The sequence below is a fragment of the Monopterus albus genome, unplaced genomic scaffold (assembly GCF_001952655.1).
Source record: "Monopterus albus unplaced genomic scaffold, M_albus_1.0 scaffold246.1, whole genome shotgun sequence".
NCBI lineage: Eukaryota > Metazoa > Chordata > Actinopteri > Synbranchiformes > Synbranchidae > Monopterus > Monopterus albus.
The window spans coordinates 761,626-772,214 of record NW_018128126.1 but is presented as its reverse complement, the minus strand read 5'-3'; the positions used below and the strand labels follow the sequence as shown (position 1 = coordinate 772,214).

Here is a 10,589-nt window from a genome sequence, read left to right as displayed (position 1 = left end):
GACTTCCAAATACAAAACAATGTCAAAAAGTGGCAGTGTTCAGAAACGGATGGAATCTTTAGAAAATATTGTTCTTGAGACTCATTACTTTTTGCACTGGCTTTCAGTCCATCAAGGTCAAGGAACAACTTCAAAAGTGTATTCAAGTTCCTTTCCGTAGCTCAGGTTGAGAGCATATATTATGCCCATCAGCAAAGCACAGCACCTTGGGCTCCTTCCCCACAATGGTTGCCATCCAGTGGTCAAATGCAGGGGGGTAGACCGGTCACCAATGATAGCAATTTTCATCACTTGCCTTTCAAGGCTGGCTTCAAACTCGTCATTGTCCTTGTAAAGCAAAAACAAGACAAAACAAAACATTATAGCATAAGTTAGTATGCAACAGATAATATTACTTCTGAATTCAGATAATCAATTGAGCTATTACTTTTATTTTAAGCCTTATACATATGCACACACACACACACACAAGCATAAGAAAAAAATATGATGGTAAGATGTACACAACAACAACAAGCCAACAGATCTCTGTTAAAATGTAAATAGGCTCTCTGATTTCCTGGAGATGCAGACATACTGTCTCTACACAGAAGTTAAAGCAGGCAGTTTCTACTTCAGTATCACTTGGTTCTCATCAATACAGCTGTAAGATATATAAGCAAGGAAAATAAATGTATTAAAAATGACCAAAGCTCAGTAGTTCTGGACAATCATCAATACAGCTGTAATATGTATAAACAAGGAAAACAAAGTTGTGAAAATTAACTAAAGGAAATTAAAGGTATGAGAAGTAACTAAAGCTTGTAAAGTAACTAGAGTCTATAAGACTCAAATCTTACAGTTAAGACTACTTAAATTTGAGTTTAAATTACATGCATAATTAAGTTGATGTAATTACCAACATTATTATTTGATCACAACTTATGAAAATACAGTTTGCAACTTAGAAGTCAAGTCAAATGACTTGCACTGATGTCTAGTTGGTTTACATCAATTATGCTATGCTACAGATACATTCCACCCTCCTCCAATACCAAATTATTATTTGCTAATTACCTGTCAGTCAAAATCTTTGCACTGATGGTTTACATCAATTATGCTATGCTGTGAATTTATCAACTCTTTTGGATAATGTTGGGCTAAGCATTAATAGTCTTCACTTTAATGAGCAAATAGAAACTCAACATGTACAAGAAACAGGAATTACATGGCCATGGATTCAGTTAGTTACACTGTGGTGTGCATCAGTCTTTTTATTTAGCCTATATTTGTTTACATTTCATCACAGTAAGTACACTGATGGTGCTACCAGCACTTGCTGTTTTGCTATTTGCTGTGGACATCTGAGATAATGAAATTCTCTGAAAGTGTAAGTCAGTAAATCTAAACTGTATATCATATCTGTGAACTTTGTTGTTTGTTTTACTAAGCAGGCCATTGCATCTTGTGTTTCTATGCTACTTTAGCATCAGGTAAAAATTGTGAAATGCCTAATCATCCAATGTGGACATAATTCTTAGAGATGCTGGGTGAATTTCTAACTATCATCACCCATGCCGGTTTCTTTTTTAGAGAATAGAGAACACGTATTTATTTTCCGCATGAGGTGTATATATTTTAAACATGATTCTTTAAACTTACCGGATGCCTCGCAGTTTAGTCTCTCGAGTGATTGTTCTTGATGTAGAGCTTGTTCATACGCTCTCAAATAGCTGTCTACCTGGGATAAAAAAAACATTTTTTCAAAAAAGGGGAAGGATTATATCTAATATATATACAAAGGGTTGTAGACGCAACAGAATACTTACTGTGTTGCTCTTAGGGACGCATACCGTTAATGCTGCGATAAGCTGCCTCTGATATGAATGTAATGATCTTGGTTAACATACACGTTTTCGTAAAACATAAAAATTAAAATTGCATTACTTTTTTCTTTTCAAGGGCTACCTGGATTCATGTCAAAGTGTGAAGTATCTACAACCTGACTGACTGAGTGTAAGACTTGTGTCTGAGTGTTTTACCCTGTTTTTTCTTCACCTCTCTTACAAAAAACACAGGTTGTAAAAACACAACGCTTCTGATTGGATAACCTTTCACCTAGAACTGTCAAATTAATTCTGATGAAAGCCGGTATCTATAATGTGTGTCATGAATTAACTAATAGTTACAACTTTAGTTTAATGCATGAGATAAATGTGGGAGAGTGTTGCCTCTTTCATACATTAATCAAACTGAACCTTCTGTGGTGGTGTAAAACTGCAGTTGCTGATTTCATCAGAGACAAGAAGATCCACCCCTTTCACCTGATTCTCAGAACAGATGAACTATGGCGCCAGATCGATGACTTTAGTCTTTGGCACCAAAAAATAAAGCTTGGCATTGAAAACAAAACTGTAACTGAGAAAACAAACACTTGTATTTGAACGTGCAGATTCTCAGTCATACAGGTCAAGGTCAGAGGTCAAAGTGTTTATTTGTCAGGTGTGTGTGTGCCTCCTCTCTGTGTTGTGGCTGGAGGTCTCAAAGTGGGTGTAGAAGGTGTTGAGGTCATCAGGCAGGCTGTCTGTGGAGCTAATGTGCTGGTGGTGGTCCTGTAGTCTGTGATGTGCTGCAGGCCTTGCCACATCCATCCGTGGTCAGCAGTAGAATAGAAGCCATTCAGCTTCTCTCTGTACTGCCTCTTGGCCGCTGTGATGGCTTTTTTCCCACTGATCTCATCTCAGTATACTTTGTACTTCAGTCTTCTGAAGACTAACCTCTGAGTAATTTACTCCAGAGGCGGACATACTTTCATCTGGAAAATCTGCAACATCAGTGTCCATACAGTCAGCTAAACACGCCTATAACAGCTGTGGCAGGCTGGATTTTGACTGTTCTCAGTATACTTTCTACCCCCTTTCCTTAGTCTTCCACTCTCATCCTCTCCTGGATGACAACCAGGACAGGGGCCTCCTGTTCCTCTGGTAGTCCACCACAAGCTCATTGGTTTTGCTGATATTGAGCTGCAGGTGATTGTTGCTACATGATGTGACAGAGGTCTCTATGCCCATCTCTGATGCTTATGTACTGGTTGTCATCCAGGAGAGGAAGTGATGAGGGTGGACACCTACCTCGGGGCCCCAATTAAATAAAAACATGTGCTGGACTCACTACATTGAATCCCTCTTTAAGGAGGGACATGCAGAGCACTGTACTTCCTGAGAAGACTCCCATCCTTCAGTGTGTGCAACAGACTCCATCCATCAATTCATTTTCCTCCGCTTGCAACAGACTCCTACAGATCTTTTATCAGTCTGTAGTCATCAATGCTCTGGTCTTTGTGGTCAGCTGTCTCATCAAGCTGTTAGTGTAAGGAAGGGTAGCTAGGTGATGAGGTTGGAACAGGACAGTGTGGAGGCAGTGATGGAGAGGAGAACGAGGGTTTAATCAAAGCCATTGTTGGATAGCTCTTCTCACCATCACTACAACGAGCTGTGGCAGATCGCTCTCAGGGCATTCTTGAGATATGGAGTTCACAAGTATGGGATGGGCGTGAGGTGACAGTGAACTTTGACCTCTGACCACCAAAATCGAATTAGTTCATCCATGAGTCCAAGTGGACGTTTGTGCCAAATTTGAAGACATTCCCTCAGTGAGATATTGTGTTAATGAGAATGGGGCTGACGGAGTAGCAGACAGCCCTAAAACATAATGCCCGTGGCTATGGCTGTCACACCAATTCACCCACCAAATTAAGAGTCTGTGACCTTGACCAGAGTAAAAAACTGAAATGCCCTCTAAAATTGCTCCCCCCACAGCCCAAGGTGATGTTTTCAGATTGCCAATTTTAGCTAACCTGAAACCTGGCCTTCAGCATACTGTGCTCCAACCAAAAGAATGTTATCCACATATTGTGCATCTACAGATAACCTTTCTACCAGTGCATCTCCTGAATATGCACTTTAGAAGTGGTTGCTTGATGCTAGCTCAAATACATTTTGACCAAACTGTTATTTAGCTGATTGACCCTACATGACTTAGACCAGTGGCAGAGTCAGTCTTGTTTTTCTTTCTTCTCAGGATACTTTGTGCAAGATGCAGGAGATATTATTGTAACAGGACATGCAAGAGGATCGTGGGAATTCTTACTTCATCATGCACTGGTAAGACAGCATGCCTGTGGCTGTGCTTTAAAAGGTTGCATTTCCAGTTCCAGATATCATAGTCACCATGTTAAGGTCAGCAGATCAACAAAAGGAAGTTAATGACTAATTAAATGTGCTGCACAGATAAGCTGTTTCACATGTGTGTGTAAAAGAGTGGAGAAGAAGCGAGAGTGAAAATAAAAACAAAATGTTATAAATCTGGCCATGTTGGATTAAATACTGCCCAACACTCATACTGTCCTGCGTTTAAGCCTCAGAAATTTGTTTCATATGATGTTGCTGATTTTTACTGAGTACAGTATAATTACTAATCAAGTATCCACCAAACAAACACATTCCGATACAGGCATTAGTTTCAAGGAAGTAACAAAGGTTGTGCCGCCTGCGATGTGCTGAATGCATTTTGTGGTGCCACTGAGCAAAAGCTAAGGGAAACTCCAGAGATCACATGGCAGACTTGTCATCTTATTTAAATTACGGGGAATGTGTTTTGTTCAGTGTTTATCCCTTTAATATCTAGTGTACTTTCATTTCCTGTTAATCATCTGAGTAACATATATATTGTGTAATCATTTGTTACTTTGTCTTTCTATGGCAACACCAGAGGTCAAATTGCCAAGATGCACTGTGACGTGTTTAAGACACATTTTCACAAAATTCACATTTCTTCATCCAAATTTAAAATAATTTTAAACTAGGTTTTCCTTTGTGGAACATTGTTTTAATGCATGAGCACTGCTGTCGATCTTTTGTGCGTGTGTTGATTTATTTAACAGGGACAGTGCACTGTGCTAGTCTATATAATTGCTGCTGGTTACAGGACCAGAGACTTCTACTTCTACAGAAATATTTTTGTCACTGTCAGTGGAGTAGATAACTGGCAGGAGGAGAAGACACAGGGAAAGAATCTTTCCTCTCATACGGTTGAGTGTAAAAGTTTGCATCCCCCTTAATGAAATGTTCTCAAATACATTGTGAAAGCCGCACAAAGTGACTGCACCACTGACCAACAAAAACCAGGTCTGTGGTCAGCAGTCATATCATCATTGCTAGTTAATGGGTGCTTTTACCATGTTATGATGTGTTTTAATTTTAATATAATATACAGTACCTATAGGGAACAAAGATAATGAGCAACAGGTGGAAACAATGAATGGGGATTGTGAACCGGGGTAAAGCTGGGGCAGGTTAAGTGACACAGGACAAGAAACTACCCAAAATAAAAGCACCGAACATGATGCAAGACCACAAACCATAACATAATGGTTGTGCGCTTTCATCTTGCACACGAGCAGATCCATTTCCTTCGACATGGCAAGTCTGCCAGTATGCTAGCAATCCGCCAAATGTTAATGAGGAGATCAAGTACAACCCTTTTGGTACTTGCATGGGCACTTGAACCATTTTTCCTCGTCATCAACTTACCAAAATAAATATGGACACACTCATATAACTCAGTTGCAGACCTCCCTTTTCTACCAAACTCTACTAAGAAAATGAATTACTGTAAGAACATCACAATCCTCTCAACTCTGACAGCCTGGTGGAAAGCAAACAAAATCACTAAATCATCACTTGTACCATGTAGATACACTCCAATTTGGCACAACCCTGATTTCCAACTGCATAATAACTCTATCTATTTCCCAGCATGGCAACACAAAGGAATCACTCACTTACATCACCTATTTGAAAATAACCAGTTCATATCTCAACAATAACAATACCAAAACTCAAATGGGAAAACAATTTAACTCTCTCCCTCAGCTACAAATTCTGGACAGAAACTTGCAATAACATCTTTTCTATGACCAGCAATGTAAACTTACAACTTATACAATACAAGACCATCTATAGGACCCATATTACACAAAGTAACATGTTCAAAATGGGTTTCACTGACACAGACATCTGCTCACAATGCAATCTAGGTTGCACCGACAGTTACTTTCATGCTACTTGGACCTGCCAACCAGTTTATTCCCTCTGGACACGTAGCAGTGACAGAGAAACTCTCCACCATCTTGGGCTGTAGAATCCCTCCTTCTCCATCACTTTGCTTAGTAATATCACAGATGTTGACCACCTACCAATTAAATACAAAAGCCCACTCCTCATTTCTCTAGCTATTGCCAAGAAAACAATCTTTCAAAACTGGAAATCCAAAAAAATCTTTTTGTAATGTCATGTATCTGTTGTCTTGTCTCCCATGTTCACCACTGTTTTGTTAATGTGTTACTTTTTTCAATAAAAAAACAAAAAAACAACCAAGGATAAAGATTTTTAAAAAATATGGACACACCCATGCAACTCTTGCTCTAATACAGCTTGATCAGACGCACTCAACTGTATGTTTCCATGTTATGACATCAGTGTAATCAGTCAGTCAGGTTTCCACCCTGCTCTTTGAAGGGTTTAAGAGGAGCTGGTTTGATTGGACATTCAGTAACTAAAGCCAGTCCCCGCTCCTTTCCATTCTTCTCTCTAATAATGTACTCTGCCTCTCCTCCACAATGTACCTGGTAGTGCCTGGCTGCTTACAAAACTGCAAACATTGTTGAACATGGCCATATGTGCCTTGAGCCTGGAATTTAGACAAGTTTACTACTACAACCTATTTCAGGAAGATAGCGCCCTTACTGTGTGTGTGGTCACAGCAGGCATCTGTTTTCAGAGAGAGGTTCTAAATTCCTATGCACACTTCCCGCACAGCTGCAAACAGCAGACTGACACACCTCGACTAGCTGGTGAAGAGCAGCATTTAGCAGCTTAAGAGCGGGATGTTTCCCTCAGGAGTTGTTAGAAACCAAAGACAGTGAATTTCAAACTTAGCAGACACAGAACACAAAATGAATGATGATGTTGTTTATCTATTGGATGCATACATGAACAACTAACAAGGTGGTGATTGCCCACTATTATAGTTACAATATGTTTCCACTGTTCCTAAATCGCCCAAAATTAGTTTTTGCACATGTAAAGCTATTTTCAAATGCTTAAAAAGTTAGTTTTCAATTTGATCATCAGAATTTGGACAAGTGTATTTGAGATGCAAGTTTGTGAGTTGGCTTGAATTTTTAGACCTGAATTCAGCGTGTTGAAGTAGAACAACTTGAATATAGTTCTTGAATATTTAGGCATGATATTTTCCTATCTGAATTGGATAATCCTGAAATAATGTATACTGAAAATTAAAGTAAAAATAAAATAAAATAAATTATAATTATTAAATGTCACAACTTGTGAAGTGGTTATTGAGAATTTTACAAAATCAGTTTCAGGCCATATAAATTCAAGTTGTTTCAATGCAAAAAAAAATTCTGTTGTGTTTACGTTTCAAAACTAAGTATTGAGTAGTGACAAATTTTCTAAATATATTATTGGGGTGCTGACATAATTCACATCATTATGTCATATATTTGATTCCATGCAAGTATACTAAGATTTGTGGAATGGGTAAAAGTTCACAAATCTGTAAAAATGCACTGAAATTTGTAACGGTGTGCACAAATCCTTAGATGCAAATAAGATTTGTACATGTAGAAAAGAATCTGCAAATGCACTCAAAAATCTTAGTGTAAATGCACTTTTATTATGAGTAGGTGGGGTTACACTTCAACAGCTGGAAAAACAGATCATGCTTTTGTGTGTAGAGCAGGAGTTTTTGCCCTGAGCTCAGGCACACAGGCTCATTGCCTCGTGCTCATTACTTGTGACAGCAACTAACAAAACTGAAACATGCGCGCTACACTTTGGACTGGTAGTGTACTTATAACAAACACACAAGACTCCAACGTTGTCTTCCTTGCCGCAGTAAAATTGCAACCACAAGCACTACAGCCCAGAAATGAAACGATTAATATGACTAGGTGCCTCTGCCATCTGGTGGTAAACTGTATAGCTACTAGTGCACATTGAAAGCTGCCTTGCAGCTTTGCAGTAAGATCATGGAAAAGAAAACCCTGCACAGTAGTAGTGAACTAAGTCAAGGCAGCTAATCAAGAACCACATGAAGAGTTGATGAAATGAAACATCATTTATTTTTCTGGCTCTTGAAGCTAAATAAGGGAATTTACATTCAGTTTTTTTTGCACATGTACAAATCTTATGCGTATTTTTGGCGACAGCACTAAATACTGTGCCGTATAGGGTATCATAAAAGGGAGAATCAGACAACAGCGACCATGGACTGTTGAGCAAGTCACGATGCCAATCAGTTTCTCAACACACATTTGCTAATAATAATAATAATTATATAATATACTTCTATAGAATCCAAAATTATAATGATTGTTCATTAGTTAAATAGAGGTAACTGAGAAAGGATTTTTCTTTTTTTGGTTAGCTGACACATTCTAACAATACTGATGGTCAACTTTATTTGTGTATCACTTTTCTTAACAAAATTACAGTGTGCTTTACAGGTCAAATTAAGCAAACAATGACAGTGTGTATAGCATACTTGGCCAAATAAAGTGATTGTAATTATCATGGTAACATTTCCACTTGTCTTTGTTCATGTTCTTCTCAGGTGATCTGGTGTTTCATGTATGCCCTCTACACTCAGCGGTATGTAGCTGGCGCTGTGATTGCTCTCTTGGTGGAGGTCAACAGTCTCACCCTGCACCTGAGGCTGATGCTGAAACTGGCATGTGCCCAGTCCTCCAACATATACCGCATCAACAAATGTGTCAACCTTTTCACCTACATCATATTTCGTCTGAGCACCCAATTCTACCTCTCCTACTACATCATCGCCAATTACGACTGGCTGGACCACGGTGCATACTTCCTCGTCTCCATGATGATGATGAATATTATGATTCTGATTTATTTCTACCGCCTGCTCCGTGCTGACTTCTTCCCCCGGAGTAAAAGCTATGTGGAACAGAATGGGATCCATAACAACAACTCCAAAAAGTTTCTCAGTGACTGATGGTTTATAGGACTATGTCATGTTTTTATTTAGGGTGAGAGTTTACACATTTTGACTTTTTTAAATTGTAACTGACACCATTCCTCATAAGGACAGGTTCCCTTGTTGTCTCACTGCCAAATAACAACCTCTCCCCTCAAAACAATAAATAGGAGCCAGGTGCAGCCTTGTTTAGGTGCTGTTTTGCTGAAATTCTGGAAAGTCAGAAAACTGGCTTTTTACTGGGAAAATACAATGCAACAACACAGCTTTAATTGAAGCCAAAATTGAACTTCTTTCAACCCTTGAGGTGTTACCAGTTTTAGCATATTAAAAATGGATTTTCAGTATCATGTAACCTTAAAGAAATTCATTCACTTTTTTGCTAAATATGCTTTGCAGTTTTCATGGCAACAGTTAGGTGACAAGACTGACTCCATGACTCCAACCACTCCCGTGGCTATATAGCAAATACAAAGCAAGCCTGCAGTCACTTAGCTTAGCATCAAGACCTGCAATGGGGAGACAGCTAGCCTGAAAAACCTCCCATAAAAGCATGACTTATGTTTTTGTACAGATTAAACAAACTGGATATGTTAATTAATGAGATTTAGAGGGGCTGGTAGAGGCATTTTTACTGTGTTTTCATAGACCTGGGCTTGCTGCTTCCCCCTTGTTTCCCAGAATTTGTGCTAAGCTAAGATACCTGTTAGGGACTGTACAGTATATTTAGCTCACAGACACAAGAGGAATATCAGTATTTTCATTTAATGCTTTCAAAATGTTGAACTACTGCTTTAAGATTAAATTTCAGCATCATATAAGCAATACACATTTTGGGAACTAGGCTTATTTGCTTTCTTGCTGAGATATAAGTGTACTGATAGATACCATTGGACAACCAGCAGCAGTTAGCCTAGATTTGCTTAGTGTAGATGAACATAAAGACATAAAGAAACAGCTGGCCTAGCTCTGTCTGAAGGTAACAAAACCTGCCACTGGTTTTTGTACAGTTTAAGCCAACAAGACCTATTGTGTTAATTGGTGAGCTTTACGGAAGCTCTGCTGTATTATGGACTGTATTTTATATTTTATGGATCAGTATCATAACAAGCAAATTGTTTGCTAAACACAAGAGTAATAATGGCTACTATACAGTAGTGCAATCTGAACAAAGTGTTATAATGCTACGTGCTTTTTAGTATAGCACAATAGGGAATGTGGATGTACAGTATGTCACGCTGGGCTGAATGTTGGGATGGGGGCACCATTTAGACAGTATTTATCTGCATACATTTTTATTTTGTTTGGCTAAAAAGTTGCTTAAATCATTTAAATCCCACTTTACTGACTGTGGTAATTCAGAATGGATAACCTAAGCTAACTGTAACAAACTCGTAGCGGACCTAGAGTAGAGGAGAGTAGTGACCAAAGTGACAGACTGAAACATGACTGCACACTGATCTCAGCTCTTGGTTTGGGAGCTAATGCTAGCTAGCAGCTGTCAGCACATAATAGAGACACCGCAG

The 10,589-nt window shown here is 38.8% G+C and overlaps 1 protein-coding gene across 1 annotated transcript in view; it reads left to right on the top strand.

The window, feature by feature from the left end:
* tlcd1 (TLC domain containing 1) overlaps nucleotides 1–10,333 on the top strand; it is a 16,095-nt gene extending 5,762 nt beyond the window's left edge. Inside the window, exons 3-4 of the mRNA XM_020620741.1 lie at nucleotides 4,060–4,142; nucleotides 8,677–10,333. Of these exons, the coding sequence (XP_020476397.1) occupies nucleotides 4,060–4,142; nucleotides 8,677–9,081 (488 nt within the window). The 3' untranslated portion in view covers nucleotides 9,082–10,333. The remainder of the gene's footprint in view (nucleotides 1–4,059; nucleotides 4,143–8,676) is intronic.
* The last annotated feature ends 256 nt before the right edge of the window (nucleotides 10,334–10,589 follow it).